The sequence below is a fragment of the Rhinolophus hipposideros genome (assembly GCF_964194185.1).
Source record: "Rhinolophus hipposideros genome assembly, chromosome: 1".
In the NCBI taxonomy this organism is placed as follows: domain Eukaryota; kingdom Metazoa; phylum Chordata; class Mammalia; order Chiroptera; family Rhinolophidae; genus Rhinolophus; species Rhinolophus hipposideros.
The window spans coordinates 16,668,257-16,692,904 of NC_138047.1; the positions used below are offsets into that span (position 1 = coordinate 16,668,257).

Here is a 24,648-nt window from a genome sequence, read left to right on the forward strand (position 1 = left end):
AGCCAAGGGAATGGAATATGTAATACAGCACTGAAATGCTCCACTTTTAGATACTCCATATATGTTTGTTAGATTTCATTTGTTGAAAATTTAGTTCTCTAAATTATAACTACATAAAATGCAGACATCACAGCTGGTAAACACTTAAGCAAAACTTTAAAATCACTTGGATAATCTTGAGAAAGCAGCTAGAAACAGATGTGATGCTAAATAATTCTACAGATTTTATCTCTACTTTGCCAAATGGTGCTCAGATGGAAGGCAAACAGTATTCACTGACTGGAAAATCAAATACTACTTAAAGAATGCCTTGATATTTCAGGTGGGACTTGGTTATCAAGAGACTTGGCTCAAGTCCTGTTGCTTTAGAGTTTAGAAAAAAGAAAGCTGGTTTCTATTCTGAATTCATAGCCATTCTTAGAGACTGGCCAGTGGCCAAAAGGAGACAGATACAAAAATGTAAAATACATAGATAGGCAGATAGATAGGTAGGTAGGTAGATAGATAGATAGATAGATAGATAGATAGATAGATAGATAGATAGATAGATAGATAGATAAAAATACACAGCTCAACACCATTTTTTAAAAGAAAAGAGTTACATGTGCCATCCAATCACAGTTGATGGACATTTACTACTTGAGCCAGAACCTTTCCATGTAAGGCCGAGAGCCTGGAAACTGCACTCCTGGCTCTGTCCCCACAAACATACATATTTCTTTTTTTAAAAAACATTTATTTATTTGTTTATTGATTGATTGATTAAGTGTAGGTATGTAGTGAAAATTCAAACTCTACAAAAGGGAATAAGAGGAAATGGTAACAGTCTCTTTATATGCCAATTTCCAATATATTAAGGTTTCTCCAAGGTGAGCTCTGTTAGCACTATCTTACGTATCTTTTCAAAAGTATTCTCTGTATTGAAATATACTTAAAAATGCTTTCAAAATGGATAAAATAATATCATACCTTATTGTACTGTTACAATTGATTCACACAAAAAGAATTAGTATAGTTTTGTTAAAGCTAGGCTTGGAATGCTCAAAAGGAAGAAAGAATTGACTTTAATTTTGTATTCTTAAAACACAGTTTTGTTTATGCTACTTTTCAGGACAAGCTAATTATTAGAAATGCTAAGATTCTTTATTTAAATTTGAAAGGATTGTAAAGGGTCTTGCATTAAAAAAAATCAAATTTCAATTCACCTCTTATAAAGCACTGCACATCAAAACAATTTTCTTATCTGTGGGGTATTTCTACCAGCCCCTTAGTCTATTTAGAACAGTGAATTTCCATGTTGGTAGCAGTCATTGAATAAAAATTTAGAAATCAAAGCTGTTCCAATCATTTTAACTAGCTAGCAGTGTTCTAAAATCTGCTTTGTTTATTATATATACAAAACTTGCTTCCTTTTATCAAGACCCAGTTCATTAACTCCAAATAGATTTTAACAACAAACATTTTAACTTTAGAATTTTTTGCTATAATATTTCTCTATTCCAAATTAGAAATACGTGTTTTCATACAACTTTGGCATAACCACTGCAGACTTGCAGGACTCTTAGCCCACATGTGCAAGATCAGCATTTCCACCTTGCTCTTAGAACACAGGGCCTCCTGAAAAGGTTTATTAAAAAGTGAAATTCTTGGGCTCCATTCTGGACCTCCTGAATTTGAATCCCTTCATGATCTGCAGAGAAATCCGCATTTTAACAAGCTCCTGTGGCAATTCTTAACTGTCCCAATATTTGCAAACTACTAAGGATGGGGCCACTCAGATCTAAAGAATATAAAAATCAAATACATTTAGATGACACATGTATTTCACATTTCAGGGTATAGAGTCAAAGAGCTGTGCCACTCGGTCTTCAGCTATGCAGTCTAATCCACCTCAGACAACAAAACATGGCCCCCTCTCTAGTATCAATTTTGGGAATTTTGATCCTTTTGAATAATGCAGACATACTTCGATTCTGGACTCCTCCTGAACCTTGACTGGCTAGTACTCCTTGATACAGAAAGCCCAATACACTTAATCAGAATACACTTAAGAGAAAGAATGTCATTTAGCTTAGACTTGGGTCAGTTTCAGACCAATGTTTTATCCTTTGTTACTGAGTGCTTATAATTAACACTTAATGTTTTCTGATGCCTCGATCAGAAATGACAGCAATTCTGTTCCTGTCTGTCATGACTGGGCGGTGTGACAACAAAGCATTCCAATTAATTTTTCTTCAGTTAAATAATTTTGTTGGATCTGATACTTCAGCAAGGACATGCTTTCTATTAAAGACACAAAAATAGATTTTGTCAGAGTTGTAAGTTTGTAAGAGTTGTAAGAGTTTGTAGAATTAATATTTTGCACTAAACCGGACATTCAATTTATATACTGAAAACGGTAACAGTTTTGGGTATCAGAATATTAATAATCAATAATTCTGATAAGCAGATGGAAGTGATTTCAACTTGAAAGAAGGTCAATATATTGGAACATAGATCAATGAATATTTATTTAAATCCTTAAAGCTTGGTGAGTTCTAAATGTGCATCTGAAATGAGGTGCATTTCCAAGCAGAACTTTATCTTAGCCCAATCAATTGAAATGAGCCTAAGGTTATAATTAGTTTTGGATCAGGGATCCTGGATTTTCTATATGGCTTCTACTTGATGATTAGGTCTGGACTTCACACCTTATTACCAAAGCCAGTGGGTTTCCTTATGTGAAAGGATCTTGTAAATGTATAGTATAAAAACATGTAGCTTCAAATATGGTGACAAAGGGGTGTAGGCAATGGCTTTATCAAGGACATAAAGGGAATCTTTAAACGTGCAATTATACAGGCTCACTATCACTACTGATTTACCTTAATTTTACAAATTTCAGACTTAGTCATATATTCTAAGAGTACATGGCTTGTCAATCAACAATTGTGGGTTTCTGATCCTCTCCTTCCAATCTTAAAATCGTGGACTAAGTTAATTAAGACTTATAGCTAAATCAGATCAACAGAAAGCTTTCTGCGGCCCTCTAAGGATTGCAGTGGAGTTGGTGTCTTACTTGAGGGCTAGATATTGAGGTGAGTAGGTAGGCAAAAGTCATACTGAGTCAAAATATGCTTGGAATGTCCTTAATACCATCCACTCAGGAGCCTGACAGTCTTTTAATAAAACCAGTTCTTCCTCCAATGTCAGAATGGACTGTGGGATTCTGGGTTGACCCAAGATGAATTTGTTGTTGGCTTGTCTTTAGGACCATGTGGTATGAAAAGTACCCACTGCATCTTTATACACTATAGTCATACTCAGTGCTGCAGATATGCCCATGTTAAGGGGTACATAGGAATGAGATCAAAGGAGGAAGGTATAGTCAACTTTTGTTGGTGCATTTTTCAAGAGTGTAAGATTAGTGATTGGGGAAAGGTGAGATCAGCTGCACTACTTAAATTTGTTCTCTCTATCTCTTCTCTCAAACTTAGGTAGCTTAATTTCTGTAAGCTAAATTAGTCAATTTTCAAAATTTAGCTGTGTCTATATACAAATGGTTTTTCATTCTTAATTAATTTAGATTTATAATACATTTCGTATCAATAATGAATTATTAGCCAGTATTTCTGACTTATTCATTTTCAAATTAAAAAAATATATATATTACATGTGACACTTTCTATTTCTCTTTTTGTTACTGCAAAGAAATTCAATTCATTCAGTGGAAAATAACAGGCAGTGCCAGAGAATGCTCAGAGAATGTGATAGAAATAATAGGTTAAAAAAATATGGAGAAGTTTTTTGGGAACATCTCTCCTTCAGGTCATATTTATTCTAAACTAAATATGTTAACTACTATTCAGTAAATACAGGTCCTTACCATTAGTAGGGATTTGCCTATTCTATTCTTTTGGTAGGTGGAATCATAAAATGTATTTATTCTCCAAATTTTACCAGTGCCAGTCTTATGACTCTGATTGGAATTAAGTAAATATAAGGTGGAAAATTCTTTAAAAGTAAGGCACCAAGAGTCTAACTCCCCAGTGTTCAATATGCTTAATTAGAACTGTTGATCTTTAATGCCAGGCATCAGCTTAGTTCTTTCTACAGTGTCAGTGGTTGACACTGACAAGGCCCATGGATAGAAACAGCCAAAGTGAGCAATTAAAATTCTCAAGAAAGTGGAAATTTCTGGCCTCAATTATCTGGCCTCAATTCAGTGTAACTGTATATGCTGAAGTCCTGTTTTAGGCCAAGCACTGTTGGGTGCTGTGGAAGACACCAAAATAAGTAAGATTGTGTTTCTACCATTTAAAGAATTTATGTTCTTCTATTTCTCCTTGTTGATTCCTGCTTCTGTCTTCAACTCCATGTGGCAACAATTCAAATCATACCAAAGAGTACTTAATAAAATGTAATACTCATTCTCATGCCTGACCCTGCTCATTATAGTTTCCCCAGAGACAAATATTGTTTTAAGTCTCGTATGTATCTTTTCAGAGGTATTCTCTGTCTATACAAACACATATGTATATAAATATACTTTAAATAATATTATGTAATGGAAAATTAGCACTATCCTCATTATACCAAGCAATCAGCTAGTTCCTGGAATCTCTCCTATTTTCAATTTACACTCTCTCCATCACTGATTTCATTCAGTCCCATGAATTTAAATACTATCTATATGATAATGACTCTCCAATCTGAACCTCTAGCCATAACCTCTTCCTGGAATTTCTGGCTTATTTATTCCACCTACTCAACATTTCCACTTGAATTCTGATAGGCATCTTAAACTGAACTTTTCCCTAACCAAACTCCAAACTCCATTTCTCCTCACCCTACCTAGTCTCTATTCCTTGTGCCATCTTATCTAGCTAAAAAAAAAAAAAAAAAAAAAAAAAAAAAAAAAAAAAGGTGCCAGCATCCACCAAATTGCTAGGAAGCATCTTTGATTCTTATCTCACCCTGTGCCTTTTCTTCTAATTCACTAGTAAGTGATTTTGTCTCCTTCCAAGGTATACCTCCCATTCATTCATCTCTCTCGATCCTCATAATTATCATCCTTGTCCAAACTGGTATCATTCCTCCTGTAGACTGTTGCATATACTGTCTACTTTTATCTTTCTTCCCTTCAAACAAACAAAGAAACCCAAAAGCACACACAAAAAGCCCAACTATTGTCCATGGAGCAGCCACCGTTGCATTGTAAAAAAAATATAATGGAATCATATCACTTCTCTGCTTAAGTTCTCCTAAAATCAAAGACTTCCTGCCACCCTGAGAATAAAACCCTTGCTGGCTTACCAATCCATCTGTGTCATGGTACTATGCTACCTTTCTGACCTCATCTGATACCATTTGCCCTTCATGCTCAACTCTGACTGTTCTCAACTCACCACCCTTCTTTCCCTTCCTCATCCGATCAAACTTGAACCCACAGCAGGGCCACTGCACTTGCCTGTCCCTTTGAAATACTCTTTTTCCTCACCTTGACTTAGCTGTTTCCCTGTCATTCAGATCCAAGTTAATTGTCAGTTCCTCCAAGAAGCCTTTCTTGTATGTCCAGTTAGGGTAACTACTGGCTCTTTCAAACACAACAGGTCACTCATCATCAGCTGACATTTTGTTTAATTATTAATTCATTTATTTTCTAGCTTAATAAGCTAAAAAATCTAAGTTCCACGAGAGCTTTGGCTCTGATGAATACCTTATTATTGTCTTAACAACCTCAGTGCTTAGACTACTGCTTGCTGTATACATTAGGGTGGAAAGTATTCAATACATTTTTAAATGGATGAATGAATGGATGAGTATTTTAAGAGCTAAAATATATTTTCAGTTTAAAGATAAACTTTTAGAGGATGAAACCAAGCTTCAAAAAGGCAAGGTTGTTTAGCCAACAAGTAAACTCCTATTATTCTTACATTATTCTTATCAATTTTGCTATATGTCCCCTTGCATTGTCCTCTTTACTTTTAGTTTTTTGCCATAGCACTCATCACTTACTATTAACTCTATTTTCTGCATGTCTCTGCTTAAAAGCAATCTCCCATACTAAAAATGTAAGCTCTGTGAAGGCAGTGATTTTCTTCTTGCTTACTAACCACTGAATTTATAATTTAGTATTATAACTTGAACATAGAGACATTCAAAAATTGTTGTTGAATGAGTGAAGATATGAGGTATAGTTGAAAGTGGTTGATTCGGGTCTTCTCAATTTGCAGTGAAGAAGTAAAAGCAGTTTTTCCTAAAGGCAACGGGCCATCTATTCCAGGTAAACACTTTCGATCACGGATCTCTATATATTCCTACGGCTCAAATTCCTTCAGACATTGGGTAAGCTTTAGTTTTTGCTCCCTGAAAAATGAGAATTAAAGGAAATAAACAAACCAATTAAACTTATCTTTTTAGAGCAAACCCACCTGGAGAGTTTCAATAATCACCACCAGCTGATTATCATTCAGGGATAAATGAGAACAAAAGAGAAAGTAAGAAGAATGGAAGAAAAATCTGCAAGGCACTTTTTGTGCTGCTTAGGATAAGACTTCCTGTTTTATTGAATTTGTTAATAGAAGCTCTAAAGGCTGGGGAAATGCTTCCAGGCAACAAAAAGGAAAATTTGAAGCTCACAGGTTTAAGGAGAAATTAATAAAATGCAGTGGGGAAATTAAGTTGAACAAAAGTGCAATGAGCCGTAGTTAAACCAATTAATTAGGCAAGTTTTGATATGTATATAACTGAGTTGCTGAAGAATTAAACATAAGTCCAAGATTTTAAACCACGGTTTGATATTCAACAAAACAGCATATAGTAACACGCAGGAAGCTCATATATTTTTCAGTAGTGTTCTTTGACGGATTCCTTCCACATTCATATATATCACCATGTTTCTTTTTTCTATTAATCTTGAAAAAAAAAACTGTGCTTTCAATAATACACCACCAGCCTTATGCTCTGCTCAATTCTCTTCTGCATTGTTTTTATGCCTAAAAAAACAACAACCCTGTAACACTTTTTTGCAACATCAATTATATATAAAAATGTTTTTCAGCAGGATGTCTGTCACTTTTCAGGCGATGATGAAGATTAACCTGCTTCGTGCACCTGCACCTGCAGGTGTGAGGCAGAACAGGAAAAGGGTCAAGACAACAGGCCCGGGAGTCACACAGATTCAGGGATCAATTCCAAATTTAATAGCAAAGAGCAATGAGTCTCTGCACAAATATTAGGTAAGTGCAAAAGTAATTATGGTTTCCAAGGTTAAAAATAATTGCAATTACTTTTGCCCCAACCTAATAACTAAGCTTCTGTCAGCCTCAGTTTCCTCCATTGTATAAAAATGTTGTACAAGTTAAATACATTTGAAAATTCCTTGGCCAAATGTGTGTAGAGAAATCTCCCAAAACAATAGATGTAGTAACAGTATAAAGCAGTTTCCAATTTGTGGATGTCTTTTGATTGCCAAAATTGCTTGTTTGGAACTTTAAACCCACCAATTGGAAATTTAAACCCACCATATTCCTACCAATGAGATTAAAATAAACAAAAAACAAACATAATGATATGGTTAGTAGAAGGTAGGTTTCTAGACTAATGTCCCAAATCTTCAATTATCATAACATTATTTTAGACAAGAATTGCCCTAATAGTACTCAGGCTGGGTGGCAACCGTGACCTGGTTTCCCCTTGATTTTCCTATTTTCAACATTGCAAGTCTCTCATTCTGGGAAACACTTTGGTCCCAGACAAATCTAATCATGTTCCCTCATTTGGAACCTAATCATCATTCATTCATTCATTCATCCATTTTTATGCAGCACCACGTACATTTTTAGACACTGAAGATATAAGGGCAAATCACCCCTAATAAACCCACAGCCAGCAATGGAGACAGACAAACGAACAAAATGTCCTATGCTAAAAGCTAATGATGAAGGTATGTCCAGGATGCAGGATAAACACACAATCTGGTGGTTTAGAGAGATTTCTAGCAGAGTTGAGTACTAAGCCTGAACATGAACTACGTACACACCCCAAACCAGGAGCTCCTACTTTGTTCTTTTGGGCATTTTTCATGTCTGAGCTCAGTATTACTTAAATACTGAAATGCCATATTTTTTGATTCACTTTGGTCATTATCTAAACAGATTTTGAATGACTCTTGGTATGCATGCGATTTTTGTGGAATGTCAGAAAAATAGGAATACAAATAACCACAAACCCTTGATTTTATAGCAATTCTTCCCACATTGGAAATACAGCTAGTTAAAAATCTGCTTTTAAGAATGCTAATTGCCTGCTTGCTTTTTCATTATTTGAAATTTGTTGCCCAAAGGAAATTATTGGAATAACATGTTAAATTGAACACCAAACATAAGTTATAGTAAATAATACTGTTCTTTCCAGAATAATGTAGTGGTTGCCTGAAAGTTAGCAAGTTAAACATGTTTCCTAAAGCTTGTTATCAAGAAACTTGCACTATTCTTAATACTTTTAAATTATTCCTGAACATGCCTCTATCATTACAGCAAATGCTGCAGCAAGATAATAAGACAGACTTCTTATGACAGAAAGCTCTGATAGAACCTGCTTGGAGATTCGGTTCTCCACCTGGGGGAAGAAGCGGAATTTTCACAGAGCCTGAATGTGAGATGGGGACTAATTCGCAGACAAAATATAAGCTCCATGGGGGGTAAAAGGGGCATGGACCACGTCTATATTATTCACTACTGCTTTCCCAGTGCTTGGGACATAACTGATGCACAAAATGGTTGAGTAAATAACAAAACACATTCCTATATCATCTTTCCTTAATGCGGAATAGTATTCCATTGTGTATATATACCACAACTTCTTTATCCATTCATCTATTGAAGGACATTTTGGTTGTTTCCATGTCTTGGCCACCGTAAACAAAGCTGCAATGAACATTGGAGTACACGTGTCTCTATAGAGAAATGCTTTCAGATTTTTTGGGTAGATACCCAGGAGAGGGATTGCTGGGTCATATGGTAATTCTATTCGTAATTTCTTGAGAAACCTCCACACTGCCTTCCATAACGGCTGCACCAGTCTGCATTCCCACCAACAGTGTATGAGGGTTCCTTTTTCTCCACAGCCTCTCCAACACTTGTTACTATTTGTCTTATTGATGAAAGCCATTCTGACTGGGGTGAGGTGATATCTCATTGTGGTTTTTATTTGCATTTCTCTGATGATTAGCGATGTTGAGCATTTTTTCATATGTCTATTCCAAAGTCTTCACTCTGTATTTGTATTTCTAACAAATGATCATCCGGACTCCTGGTAACTCTAGGAACTCAAAAGTCCTCTTTGCCATTCATGAAAATCAGTAACCCTCTTTGACATCAGCAAGTGAGGCAGCTTAAGTTTCAGTCAGTTAATTATAACACAGACCAATACCATACATTCTATTTATGTAGAGACCAGTTAGTTTCCTCAGCCTCAGACTATATCTCTCATCATGGCTAGTAACCTTTGAGATATTCAGAGGAATTTACTAAGAATGTGCATGTCATTAAGAGTAAAGACATCTCACATCATGCTTTCCATAGAATATGGACCAAAAGCATCAACTTAAAGACTCATCAATTGCAATTATCATCTATCTTAAGCCCCAAAAGGATTATGAATGTATGTCAGATAATGATCTTATTGACTATGAAAGTTCTTGGTACAACCAGACAAAGGGAAAGTACTAAAATTCTCTCTTGTGAGCACTTTTTTTTTTCGTATTTTGGTCATTTTTTTAAATACATGTATACTTGTATATTGTATACTTGCATGATGTATATTTAAATAACATATATTTAAACTAATCCATACGCCTGATACATTTGAAATTCAATGGAAGAGTAGAAGCAGCAGGTCCTTTTAAAATGTACAAAATTTTCATATTATTATTTTTTACCTTTGAAGTTTACTACACCAACTGCAGTTGAAGCCAATCTGAGAAGATACACAAGGGTCACAACCATTAAACTGGAGACAGGCTAGGAAACAGAAGAGAATAGTCATCATGACTAACTGGCAGTTTGGAGAAAACAACAACACTTGCTCAACCAAAATAAAAATCACCCACCCATCCCCACAGACGTGCAGGATGAAGATACTCTTGCATGTCAAGTACTGTGTTATAATTATTGGTGAACAGATCAGATCATCAAACTTGCAAATTGATTTTTCCACCTCAGTACGTTCACATGTTAACTTACTAGGTAATGGGGTCATCTCCACAGCTGAAATGTTGGTAATTTTTGACATTTGTAACTCTACTCGGTGGTATTCATAAATTGTTCTTCTTCGAACATCTGGAAAAACAAAAGTAGAAAAAATATCAAATTTCAGTATTTCTTTACTTATAAAACAACAGTGTTTTAATAATGAACGTAGAAGTGTATACTTTTAGCTAGTGTAGTTTTACAATATTTAAAATAGCAATCCTTTTGAAGAGATTGATTGTTAAAAAAACCGAAAACCTAAAACCAAAAACCAAAAAAAAAAAAAAAAAAAAAGAATGACAATCACGTGCCCATGTACCCAGAAGTCTTTTTATGAATGAAATTGAAAATGTTGATTAGGGCCTCAGATATCTTACTTCATTAGTGAGGCTCCAATCCATTGCTAACCAGAGTATACTTAAGACGTTTTCTAAACAGGTTTATATATTTTGAAAGATTTTGACATATGAAATAAAGGAGTTAAGACGATGTCATTTATCCCAAACTACAGTGAATCCTTTAGGAATAGGTAGCAATTAAAAAACTTTTACAGCCTAAATAAAATTGGTTTTGCCAAAATAAGAGTCTGACTGCTTTAAAGGTTTAGAATAAATTTCTTTAACAATAGTAAAAACACAACTAAAAAAAAAAAAATCTGTACTGCTATTTATTAAATCTACAATATCGTATCTAAAGAAGGTTAATAATTTGCATTGCTATTGCATGCAGGAATTTATAATAATTCATCAGCAAATCCAGCAGTGTCCCTGACAAATAGGCTACATGGAGACTTTGATAAGAATTATTAAAAATTAAAAATCAAATACATATAAGTAAACATATTTTATAACAAAAGAAAACTTGATAAAATACATTTAAAATTCCCTTTTAATAAAACACCTGAACCTTATTCTAATGTACCTGCCTGAGTTTGGTAAATGTCAATGGAAAAGTTATGTTATCAGCATTTTATTTAGCTCTTGGAATGCTTATAATGACAGGAATCCTTTTCTTGAATATTATCATATCTGTCAGGAATTATTTGGGAAACTGTAAGTTATTTTTTAAATAGCATGGTATCCAATCTTGGGAAGTCGTATGTCATAGTGGTTAATAACACACCCTCTTGAACAGCGTGTCTTGTTCAAATCCCAGTGTTGCTACTTGGTATCTATCTGTATGACCTCGGGATCCTTTGTGAGCCTCTCTGGCCTCGGTTTCCCCATCTATAGCCTAGAGATAATAGTACTTATATCACCAAGTTGTTTTGAGGATTAAAATGTGATAATAAATGAAAATTACTTAGAACAAGGCATTTCACATTGTAAGTATTTAATAAATGTCAGATATAATTTTTGCCTAACTTCAATCTAGCAACCATAGATCATACTGTTTATAAGCTGCATATCATGATCTAATTCCTAAAGCTCTAAACTCCCTGAAGTCACACTGAGGCCCTGAAATCCGGCTTCTAGGCATTTGTCTCCCATCTTATCTTAGAGGAAGTTAAATCTTGAATAAAGTCAATAGAACCAACAATGATCTCCTCTGGGGCATGAAGCAAGAATATTGTGGCCCAGAAGATAGTTGAGCTCGCTTTTAGTAAAAGTGATCAGGAAATACAAGATACTTAAACATCCACGAAGGAAGTCAAACATCTACTTACAACCTACACACACCTCTCCTTTTCTCCATTCATATTCTTCTACCCATTTCTGATTATTCACCATGAAATTCTACTCAGGAAGAGGAAGAGGGAGGGAATGGCCCAAAATGAACTCTTTTGGAGCTAGGAGTTGCTCTAGAGCCACGCATTGACTATATCTTCAGGTTTATGAAATTGGAAAGCACTGTTTAGGACCCTAATCCAATTAATTTCTTTTTGGTGTACATGAAAGATGCACATATACTTGTTAGAGCATAACATTTATCAAATATTAGAGAGAATGCTGACTTCATTGTATTTAGTAAGATTTCATGAGGCACATGAATCACGTGTTTTTTGTTTTTTGTTTTTTTTTTACTTTCAAGGCATATGAAAAGATTACTCAGTTTCTGCCTTTTTCTAAACAGGATGTGTTCCTATATACCACTTTGCCATACATTTTGCTAAATGATTTAGTTCTCACAAATAAAAAACTAACATGACTTTGTCTTGAGATCACTGGGATGGGGGATTTGAGTTTTCTTCATATTGAAATTTGCACAGTATCTACTATACTAAGAAGTGCTTAAAATACTAGTTATCTTTATATTCCATATTATGCTTTGCAAAGCTCAAACTACTGACATAAGGACTGTGAAACCTCTGCCAGTTAATTACCAGTCATGTAATTGGGGACAAGGGAGAGAGTGACCATTTTTGCAGTGCTAGTTCTATCACCTGCTCAGATACTTCCCATTACTGGGAGGAGATTGAACAAAACCAGAATTAATGGGGATAATTTTTATTTGATGACCTGCCAATTAATAACAGCTTCCAAGTGGTCATTGCTGTTGTATTTCAGAGACGTTCCTGTCAACAACAAGTAATTAGGAACCTATTTACTGGTAGCTCCTGCCAGTAAGTACTAGAAGCTGTCATGTGATTCTAGAAATGCAGTTAGCGCATGTATCTTCTCTAGAAAGTCAGAAAAAGATAATGTTGTACCAAACATTCAGTTTTACCAATGGTGATACAGCTTCAACTGTTTTCTGACAATTTTACAAAACCAAGTTCAACTATCATGCCCATTAGAGGTTTTTAAAAATTGAAAATAAAGAAAAAGAAAAAGAAATTAAATCTCTGAGCAGACTAACACGTAGAGAATAAAGTTCAGTCAAAATCTTCAGATAATATGATTCAAAATGCAACTACTGAACTGCATGTTTTAGAAATTCTGAGCAATATCTCTAGGATGGACAGAGTGATCATGTAGAAGCCCCCGGAATCCTCTCCACTCAATATTCACTACAACCAAAATAAACAATTTAATGAGTACCCTGTGGCATGATAGTCATGATGTAGTTTATTTGCCTGTCTTGAAAGCTAACATTTACATAGAGAATGTATGAGTAATTTCCTAAACTGATGGACTCATATCTGTGTAAACATTTAAATATCCTGTCTATATTGTCATATAAATGGTTTGCTAATATTTCCTTATTTATGTGTAACCAATGTTTAATGACTGACCCAAATGATTATTTCTTATTTTCTTTTCTATTTCCAGCTGCGCCCACCACACAGTACCACTCACTGAATACGCTTTAATGTAAACAGCATATGTTGCACAACTACAAGGTCATCCCAAACATGAAACTCAGGGAAAAAAAAAAGAGACTCTTCAGAAAAAAGTTATTATTCACAGCACTATTAACAGCAGTTATAAGCTTTTCACCCAAAAAATCCAATGCATTAACAGAATTAGCTAATTGGGGTTGCTACATAAAGACAGCATCTACAAATAAAAGATGCTTTTGCTTCAAACTTTTTTTTTATTCCCTCTATAGTTCTAATTCTATTCAATAATAATGTAATTCCGCATTGGATAAGGCAACATAAAATTTAGGTGACTATGGGGTACTAAGATGATTCTCTTCAATTTTCCTTTTATCATTCCCTCTCTGCTTATAGAGATCCAGGACACTGCTAAAACCTAAATGGCCACATGTCACAGGTTATGTGACCTAAAATCAGAAACTTGATCTAAAAACAACCCTCACTTTTCTCCTCCCTCCACAAATATTTACTAATGGTTTAAACAAGATGCATTTCCTCAATTCCTTCAGTAATCAGTTGCTGAAGAAGCGTCAGGACAGTAAATGGTCCACGTGGACTGCAGGCCTGACTAACGTCATGGTTCCCACTGGCCCAAGGACTGTTCTCTGAACATGGCACCTCCATCAGAAGAACACATCTCTTTACTCCTGAGACTTATGGGGAGACTTTGTAATGTACATTTGCAATGTCATTATTTTTTATTTTTCTGAGAGAAAAGAGTATTGTGACTTTATTAAATCACATTGTGTGAAATGCAGTCAGATTTCTTTCTTTTAAATCAAGCTTTGAAATGCTTTTTGTGCTAAAACACTCAAATGTTTGGTACTTCTGTGAGGAAAAAAAACATGCATTTTCAAGAAACAAAACTTCCTATAGCAAAAGTCAACTGGAAAAATTGACAGGTGGGCACGTTTTAAATGAAGGCAACCAGTATTAGCTAAAAATAGAAATATTCTCTGTGTAGTAGGGAAGCGTAAGTTAAAATAGAAATAATCATTATGTAATAGGGAAAAAGTAAGAAATACTTCAGGCAAGGGGAGGTATAAATTTGAAGGCAAACATGAAAGAGAAAAGTGGAAAATCTAATGTCTGAGGTCATAATTTAAAACAAAAAAAGCAAATAGAACTTGATGGAAAAATTCACTTTAGGTGTTTACCAAATAAATGAATGTTGAAATGTCTTGAATTTTTAATACTGTATTAAAGTCCATTCTGTGACTTTTAGGATTTTACATTAAAAATAAAATAATTCAGATATTATTAAATAAATTGAGAAAAATATCTCTAAATTGGTAAAAATGTACTTTATCTGAGATTGCTATAGGATAAAAAGTCAATGAATGAATGACTAGAAACAATGAATGACTAGAAACAATTTAACCACAAGTTCACGAAGGAATTCTCTTTTGTTCATAGAAACTCTAAAAAGAAATCTCTAATATGTGAACATGAACTAATTAGTGATTTCCAATATCCAGAAAACTCCTAAATTTTTGTTTCTTTTGAAAAACTGAGTCAGAGTCAATCAAATAGGTTATATTAGGAATATATCTATTTTTAACAATAAAATATCACTTTGCATATTATTTTCAATCCTGGAAAAGTTTTATTATAAAAGAATATTTGATGGGGAAAATATCATATTTATTTCTTTTTCCTTTCATTGAGCGTTGAGTGACCTAGTGGATACTTGAGAACCGAAGCACCTAATGAAGCTGTGCTGTAAAGAAAGGCAATCTTATCTTCTATAAAAGGAATGATTTTGAAGTGCTTTCCATCTTGAGAAGAGAGAAGGTAAGGCAACATAATGCACTGAGGGATTTGTAGACTGATCTGTCCTTACAGGAATGAAAAGACCCTGATAACTTTGAAAATAACAAGCAAGACTCAGTTCTTGTGAAAGAGCTTTAATTGGGTTAAACTGCTACGAAAAAATGCTTCAAGTTTTTGCAAGATTATACATTTTTTCCATAGTGGGTCAACATGTTTTTATTTTATTTTATTATAGTTGCTAAGTAATTATAATAGATGTGTCCTACCACCAAATCAAAACTACAAATTGTTTTCTATGGAGAAAATCATGGAATGATTTTGGAGTTATAATGGAATGCTTATATTTAAAAATGTATTATTTAATCATATTGATAATATTTAATCATATCTAATTTAATCATAGCTAAAATGTATTGTTTAATCATATCTAAAGGCCTTCCAAAAGGCAGAGGTGAAGTAAAAAATGTATTTATGTAAATATTATACTCGAAATTTAATGTTTTATTTAAATATGTGTATATGGTCTATTACCACCCTGCCCAATATAGTAACTGTTGGTCATATGTATCTCTTTACATTAAAATTAATTAATTAAATCCATCAAAAATTAAATTCCCCACCTCACTAGCCACATTACAAGTGTATAGTAGCCACATGTAACTAGTGAGACCATACTGGACAGTTCAGATTTAGAACATTTCATCAGAGTAGAAAGTTCTATTGAACAGCACTGGTCTACGCTATTATTTTTTTTGAGAATTAAAGCTTAAAACATTTTGCATAGAAAAAGCAAACCTCTGTTTTTGTGTGTTAAGGTATTTTTTTTTTTTCCTGGTCAAGGAATTTTGGTCAACAATTTTGGTCAAGTTTTTTGAAAAACTACTGCCTAATCTGTAACCTATATAGAGATCATATATGCCAACTATATACAATGTTTCTCAAAGAGTTTGCTGAACCTTTAAGTATTTTAAAAATATGTTTGTTCTCCAAATTAGTTATCAGTTTTATAGTGTAAAATGCCAATTTTTTATTGAGTTGTGAATAATAATAACCAACAAAGCAAAGGCACACTGTAGCATGAACACCACCAAAAAATTTAAAACAGCAGATGCTGAAGAGAAAGGGACTGACGTTAAAGAAGAACAAGGTGATGTACTGCTGCTCAGAAGAATCAAGTCGAGTCGTCTAAGGGATTCAGAAAACGTCATTATTTTAATTTGCAGTAGAACTATTTTCCGGTTAGGACAGCTGCTTTCAGGATTGGTTTCTGGTAGAAGAATTCTGCATGTGTGTGCTACAGTACCCTTCCCATTACCAAAACGACAGAGCCTGCCCTGAAGGCATGAGTAGATTTTCTGGGTTTCTTGTTGGAAATGTTATGCTCATTAAGCTCAGAGGGTGGAGAAAAGGTGAGGCTTGATGGGGAAGGTCGGCACCCAAGAGATTAACATTGAAATTCAAAACATTAAATTGGAGGTGAGAGAAACAAACAAGCATGAATGGGACTAATGAGAACTGTACGTTTACCCAGGAGGAACTCTGCACACTGTATCAAAGGCTTTGGATGGACATAAGCCGAGGCGGAGAAAGAATTACTTAAGGGAGCTGTTGAACAAGAAATCATGGAAAACTACATATGGCCTGTGAATATATGACAATGTTAAAACTTTCTGGTAATCAAAAGACTATTAGAGGAACAATGAAATACATGTTCTGCTTATCAAATTTGTGAAGTTTAAAAAATGATAATCATGTCTGATAGCATTGGGGAAATAGTATGTAATATAACGCTGGTGGGGGAGCAAACTGGTACAATCTTTATTGAGAACAATTGGCCAAAGTATGTATAAAAGCCATTGAATAATGGCTACATATTCATTAGTAAGAATCAAAGATGTGTAAAAATTTTTAAAAAAGGAAGTTCAGCACCGTTTCACTGATAATTATTGTGAAAACCAAACTACTTGACAAACCAGTGCAGAGACGGGTTACATAAATTATGAAACAAAGGAATTTGTTGCAGCTATTCATGACCACATGTCAGACAGGTACTTAGCAGTGTAGAAAAAAAAATGTGTTGTATATATAATGGGAAACAGAGGTTGGCAAAAATAATTATAGCACAATGTCAACTTTCTCAATTTGGGTGTGTTTGTATGTATCTGTATTATACACAAAAGATTGGGTGCAGATATATAAAAACATTGCTATTTCTTTGCAGTAGATTTAGCAATTTAAATTTTCTTCTTTGTGTTTTCTGTTGTTTTACAAGTTCCTCTGAATTAACATGCAGTATGCTTATGATCAATCACAGGAATGTTTTTAACATATATTCCTGCAATGAATAACCAAAGTCATTGTATGCAGACCTGTTTTTCATATCTGTAGCTGTGGGGATTAAATCAGCTGATCTCTGTGGCTCTGTCTGTCTCTCAAGTTCTACGAAATATTTTATGAAAAACAGAAGGTAATGCAGAAACATAGGTGCACACAGACAGACAAGACGTTAAAAAAACAATGTCATAGTCAGAAAGAGTGAGTCTCAGAGTAAGGGTGTCGAGATGGGATTTCAGTGGAAATCCCCTGTGCCTCCACTCCATGAGTACTTGGCTTGGATGTGGACATCTAAGTATCACTGTCTTTTTAAAGTTATGATGTTGTTGATGATGAAAAAATCTTACTTTGTGCCTGTTACTACATGCTATATACACATTGCATCTTAGGTACTAAGACGGTCATTTTGTAGCTAAAGAAACTTACAGGAATTAAGTAAAATGCTTCAGGTCTCATGACAAGTATCCACACGACAATAGCCCTTATACTTCATAAACTTTTAACTAATTTTTATCTTTCATTTTATTTATTTTTTTAAATACAAGGTTTAATTTCACTATAGACTATTTTCATTTCTTTTTTTTGAAGGAGCAAAGGAATTTCCCTTGTAACCTTAGAACTACTTACCAACTTACTAACAATGCCTGAATTCACTTTGATATTTTAAACTATCAGATCACCTGATCTTTTTGGAAAGATAAAGGCTACCTTAATAAACGATGCTTGGAAGTTACATTGAAATAATTTGCCATTTGGAAGCTTTTAAAAACTGAAAAACAAGTGTCTTGTTGTTGATGTTATGATGAAGGGGTGGGGAGAAATCTTCATACTAAATAAATCAAACTTGCCTGACAGCTTTTCGAAAGCTTTACCAAACTTTCACCAAATCTGATAAGAATGGTGTAGCAAATGTAGTCCCACTGGGAAAAATTATTCTCAAGATTGTAGCTAGTATTCTCATGTTGCCATGGCTAGATTAAGCCAAGGATCTGGGTTCTATATCCCATGTAACCAAAATGATTAAAAGAACAGAAAATTGATCTTATGAGAACAGGGTCCTACGTAATGCACCATGGAATACAGAAGAAAGCAAACCACCTATTACTTAGGATAATGATCAGTTTTTCCCTAAATTCACTCAGGAGAAGAAAAAAGGGTAACAGAGATGAACGATTTAAATTCCCTATGAGGATGACCCCTAATAATGGGGGCTGTTAAAAAAGGAAATGCATTTTTGAAAAAGACTTATATAGTTCTCTAAATTCTGACTGCACAAATAAGTAACATCCCGATCTCTAGGAATCATCTTATTTTTCTCTGGAAAAATAATACACGTATAATTTGTATTATGCTAATTTTGGGTTAGCCTAATCTCTGGAGTAAATAAATACACTATTTTTTTTCTTGCTGAGACTACAATGCAACCATATCTCTTATACAGAAGCTCATGTAACAGACACTGTTATATTATATAAATGTGGGAACAGATTTTAAGGAGATTTAAATTTTTTCTCTTCCCCAAATGATTTTTAAGTAGAATGTATCAATTCCAAAGTCCTTGCTGAAATAGGTCCAATCTAATGACAGGGATGAGTAGATTAGAAATTCAGAACTTCCATTCCTTCTTGGCTAATTTTCTCAGGATGGAACAGTGAAGATCAACAGAAATGTGAATATTATTCCAGCATTAGCTTGCCTGAGAGAAGTTTTCCCTGAACTGGAAGCTTGAGTAATTTTTTTAGATAATTGCTGAGTCCCAGACTTTAGACATAATCTGTTCTCAAAATTCATGTGAATTTTGCCAAGTTATTCAATGAAATTTACATTTGGAAAGGGTATTTTCCCCAAAAAACATAATGGTTACCCTATTACAATAAAACAAGGGATTCGAAGTCTCATTTTGGGACAATTTAATAATTTATTTAAGGACAATTTTATCATGTCTAAGTTCTCACACAATATTTGAATATTAAAATAAATTTGTGAAACAATTCTTTTGTTCTTTGGAAGGTCTTTTCCTCAGAATAATAATATATCAGAACATCAGTAAGGACCAAGAGGCCTTCTGCTAAAATTCTTTCTGGGATGAAAAGCACCCACAAACAAGTATTTCACACCTTTGAAAGGAAGAATGTGAGAACTTTCTTCCTCCCACAGGAGTCCATGTTGGTTTTCCCAGTACTCAGCTTCTTATTTAAGAGTTCAGTCGGAATGTCTATGTTGCCTACATTTGCGAATACATCCTTGGTTTGTTCACAGAACAATTTTGCTTTTGGAAAATCTGCTTTGATTTGATAGTTTCCTTGAATATTACCTACCACAAGTTCTCAGCTAAGGTGGAGAAACCACCATGATTCATGTTCTTCCCTGAGAAGAACTGCCACATATGAATGTCACTCTAAACCATAGTTGTAAGAAAATCCTTATAATGTTTCCAGCCAATCCATAGCTCTGAAAAGTCTAAATAATCTCCACTCCACTTACTTTCGATATTTTAGAGATGACATAATTAAACAGAATTAGCTCAAGCCAAGATCAAACAACATATGTATGTGACAAATTATCTACCACTATGATAAAATTATGACTAAAAAGAACTTTGAACAAAAGGGAAAGAAATGGCCTAATTGTGATGTGTATTTTACTATCACCTCTTGCTTTAAATAAGCACATTTAGAACATGAACAAATGGACATTTTCAGTATTAACACATCCAAGCATCCCTTAGAACTGTTCTTGAAAGAGAGGAGGTTTAAAAAACAGATGCTTTCAAACGATTTGAAAGCTATTTACATGATCAGACTAATACAAGTAGCAGTTACATTTTGAATTTCTAATATAATCAACAGCTGTTCAGAGCAGCACATATGTTTTATTCTACACATGTAAACTAGACGAGGTAGGACAAAAATGATTTAAACAATGAAAACACATATCTTCTCTGGTAAGTATAATTCTACCAATATTTTTATGTACCTTAATTTATACTTTTTATTTCATATTACTTTAAACTCTCAAGCAGTTTTATATAAGTACGTTAAACATAAAATGGACCAAAACTGCTCTTTTGCTGATAAATGTATTTGAACTAAATAAACAAACAAAAACATCCTACACCTATCAGGCAAATAATATCTCTTTTATGTCCCTCTTCTTATTAATAAAAGAAACAGATCTGCATAACTAAACTAACTGTCCCAAAGAATCCAAAATACACACTCTTGCTTTGGCTATTTAACTTTACCTAAATTATTAGTTCAAGAGTAACAGAGAGAGAGCAAACCTTAGTAAACGTTATAAACCAAACGATATAACTAAGAAGCAGGAATTATCTGTGATTCTATTGTTCAAAGAGTTAACATCTGCCCAGATCAATCTCCTTTAAATTTATCCCCACAGCAGGCTCAGACTTTGCGTTACCCTTCTTATACATACTGGGAATTTGTTGGATCCTGTGGACAACGACAAATGCATCAGACAGCCCCACTTTCACTGGGTGATTGGTCGAACTTATTTGTGTGACCAAGACAGGAATCTGAAAAAGAAAAAAAGCAGATGGTTAAGTGTTGGATTTTATTTTTACTCAGTGGTGGGGGTGGGGAGTGTGATCATCTTGTTTAATGGATAAAATCAGACGATGGGGATGAAGAACTAGAGAGAAAGAGCAGTGAATATTTGAAAAGAAAGACACACACTACCTAAAATAACATCCATTTAATGCTATTCGATGGGTCAAAGTAACAAGATAGCTCCTGGTCCTATAGATGGATATTTGATGATGAAAGCAAGAGATTCCCAGAGAATCTAACTGATGCTGGATCCTGAAAACTTATCAGACATACACGTACACCATGAATGCATTTAGTTTTATTCAGGAATAAAAATTCTTCTTGCACTATTTGTTTTCCTAAAAGACAATTACATATTTATTTTCATAGTTTAAAAAAATCCTTGTTTATACATGGCCTTATACATATAAATCCTAGAAAAATACAAATGACTGCACTGCTATATTTTAACAATATCATTGTTGATTACTATGTAGTGATATTTGGCAATTGTGAATGGATGTCAAACTTCACTATTCTGGTTCTAACTCATATGGAAAACTTGTGATTTATTATGGGTCATCTCAAGTTCATACTTCCTAAATTTGAACCTCCATGGAACCAAAATCTGAATATGACAGACATTTCTAATATTTACAGTTTAAGAAATTAGCACATTTTGAGACTGTATTAAACATGGTACAATAATCAAAAATGAGACCAACTCTTGGAGTCCATTTTTTCTAGACTTAGAGGAGCCATCGGAAATACGATTACTATCTTTTTTATTACTATTTTTATAAAAATAAAAATGGGCATGAAATCATCTTCAATAAACAAAGGAAGAAGAAACAAAAAGGGAAGGATAAATGCACCAACAAATCTTTAGGTAGAATAAACAGACTGTGGGCCATCTGTGGGTAATTCATTAAGGAACATATTAGATCACACACAGTAATATAAACCATAACAAACAGCACAGCAATAAGAAGGAAGAAAAATAAGTTGGAGAGAAGATGTAATGCTTATTTTTGCCCACAACATCATGAAATTGTAAAAAGGCTATTCTGTTGGAATTGACCAATTAAGAGGAAATTTTAATGTTTCTGAAATTTCTGAAATTATCTTGAAACATGCAAAAAGAAGATGACATTTTCCCTTTACGTACTAAATCAGTCCTTCTTAAACAAGGTTAAGGTGTTTCCAATTTTACATCAAAACAAATAAAACAAATAGATAAAAAAACAAAACAAATAAAACAAAATCATAATTTCAGTCCTTAAAAATTCATTTACCATATGTGTGGGGAGCCATGATTTCTTGTTTCTCAGGAATCTTGTGAGCTGGCTAGTATATAGTTAACTTGTTTCGGCTCCTAAGGCATTATCTCTGCAAAGAACCTTGAGAGTGTTTGCAAGTTGCTGAGGAATGAGGTGGGACTGGCCGGTTTCCCGGACACAGATAACTGGTGGCTATCAGGACATTTGGTAGTCTCTTTCCTATGATAATTATGTCTGGGGAACTTTGTGATGATTCTGTAGTTTCTGTGTAAAAGTTAAAAATTTATTTTCTGTGAGGTAATGCACCCATGTGATTGTTAAACTGCACGTACCCATAGGGTATATATTGGTGAAGGTGACTAAATCAGGCGCTTCAGGATCACTGAAGACCGGCTGCATCATCATTTGTGTGTGTGTCTCTTTTTTCATTCCCACTCCCCCTTTCAGGTACTGTTCGACTCGTGGCGGCTGGCTCGCCACACTTGGCGCCCGAACAGGGACCTGAATACGGGGGTAACAGTGAGGAACACCGTGTGGCTAGGGCCCGGCTCGCAAAGAGGAGCTATTTCATTGGATGCACGGTGAGTGAGGCACAGCCCCCTCGGTCGAATGAGTGTGTGAGTGAGTGATAGCTCCACGACTTCGTGTTACGGAGCTTGCTTGGGCTCGATACTGAGGTTCCGGTTCTGTCATATGGCATAACGGCGATCAGACTTCGGTCTGCCTGTTCGGGGAATTATACCGAAACGCCTTAGCTAAGACAGATATAGTCTCGCGAGAGGCATGGCCAGCCGAGCATCTGCTTGTTTTCATTGAGTGAAAGAAGAGCCGAGGTTAGGGAAAAGAGATGGGTCACGCTAGCAGCAAGGACCTTTATGTTAGAGGACTTAAGAAATTACTCGCCGCCCGTGGCAGCAGGCTGAGCAGAGAACAGTTAGATAAATTTTTAGAATTTGTAAAAAAAGTTTGCCCGCAGTTTCCAGATGAAGGTACCGTCAGCCTGGAAACCTGGGAGAAAGTTGGAGAGCGAGTGCAGGATTATTATACTGCCCACGGACCTCAGCGGGTCCCGGTAGAAACATTCGGGCTATGGGCATTAATCAGGGACTGTCTAAATCTTAGACATGAAGGCTATAAGCTAGAAAAAGTAAAACAGGCAGGGAATGCGGAGCTTCCTGTATCTACCACCTCTCTGGAGGAAGGAGAGGAGGGGGAGGGAGCTCCCATGCATGGTAAAGCTCCTATGCATAATAAAGAGCTTGCTAGTCAGGAATTGCCAGATGAACAGCGGGAAGATTTAGATATGCAAGATCAAGAAGGCTTGGAAGAGGCTGCAGCTAAAGTTGATAGGGGAAAATATCCCCCAGTAGTGGCCGTAGCTCAAGAAAGCAAACTTTACCCACAGGGGTTTTTGGGCCTTTACCACCTAAAACTGTAGGTTTATTATTAGGAAGAAGCAGTACTACTTTAAAAGGAATTCAGGCTTCCCCAGGAGTTATTGATGAGGATTTTACTGGAGAAATTAAAATCATGACTCATTCACCTTTAAATATCTCAGCTATACCTGCAGGAACTCGCATTGCTCAGCTGATTGTTTTGCCTCGTATTAAAGTAGGAAAAATTAGGCAAGATCAGAAACGTGGAGATCAAGGATTTGGTTCTTCTGATGCTTATTGGGTTCAGGAAATAAAAAGAGATCGGCCGGTTTTACAACTTAAAATAAATGGAAAGAGTTTTCAAGGGCTTTTAGATACTGGAGCTGATGGACACATGAAAATAAGAGACTGAAATTTAACACGGAGACTGTTCCATGGAAAGACTGTCCTGGCAATGTTTCTTTTCGTTATGACGTTCCTGGAACGGACAGATATATTATTGACTGGTCAAGGAGTAATCAGCCAGGATGGGCTCGGGACTTGATTGCTGGACTTTGGATTTCTGATGCGCAGTATCAACAAAGCGCTTTGTGGAAACTGATGGGAGTAATGGATGAGGTTGTTCAAATGGTTGAGTTTTGTAAATCGGGTACTCCTTGTACTCCTGTGACTGTTTTAAAAGATGAAACTAGAGACTGGTCTACTATTACTAAAATTGTTAATGTATCTGCTTGTGTTCCTTCTCCTTATGCATTATTGATTGGAAATGTTAATGTAAATTTTATAGAAAATCAGTTTCATGTATCTTGCAATAATTGTTCTCTTGCAAATTGTGTCTCCTGG

General features: G+C 34.9%; 1 protein-coding gene across 2 annotated transcripts in view; it reads right to left on the reverse strand.

The window, feature by feature from the left end:
- The window catches only part of PLXDC2 (plexin domain containing 2), a 393,562-nt gene that overhangs the window by 79,023 nt on the left and 289,891 nt on the right, over positions 1-24,648 (reverse strand). For both annotated transcript variants that reach the window (XM_081040277.1, XM_081040276.1), the window contains 3 exons: positions 21,037-21,136; positions 10,227-10,322; positions 9,923-10,004 (listed from right to left, as the gene is read on the reverse strand). In XM_081040277.1, the coding sequence (XP_080896403.1) occupies positions 9,923-10,004; positions 10,227-10,322; positions 21,037-21,136 (278 nt within the window). The remainder of the gene's footprint in view (positions 1-9,922; positions 10,005-10,226; positions 10,323-21,036; positions 21,137-24,648) is intronic.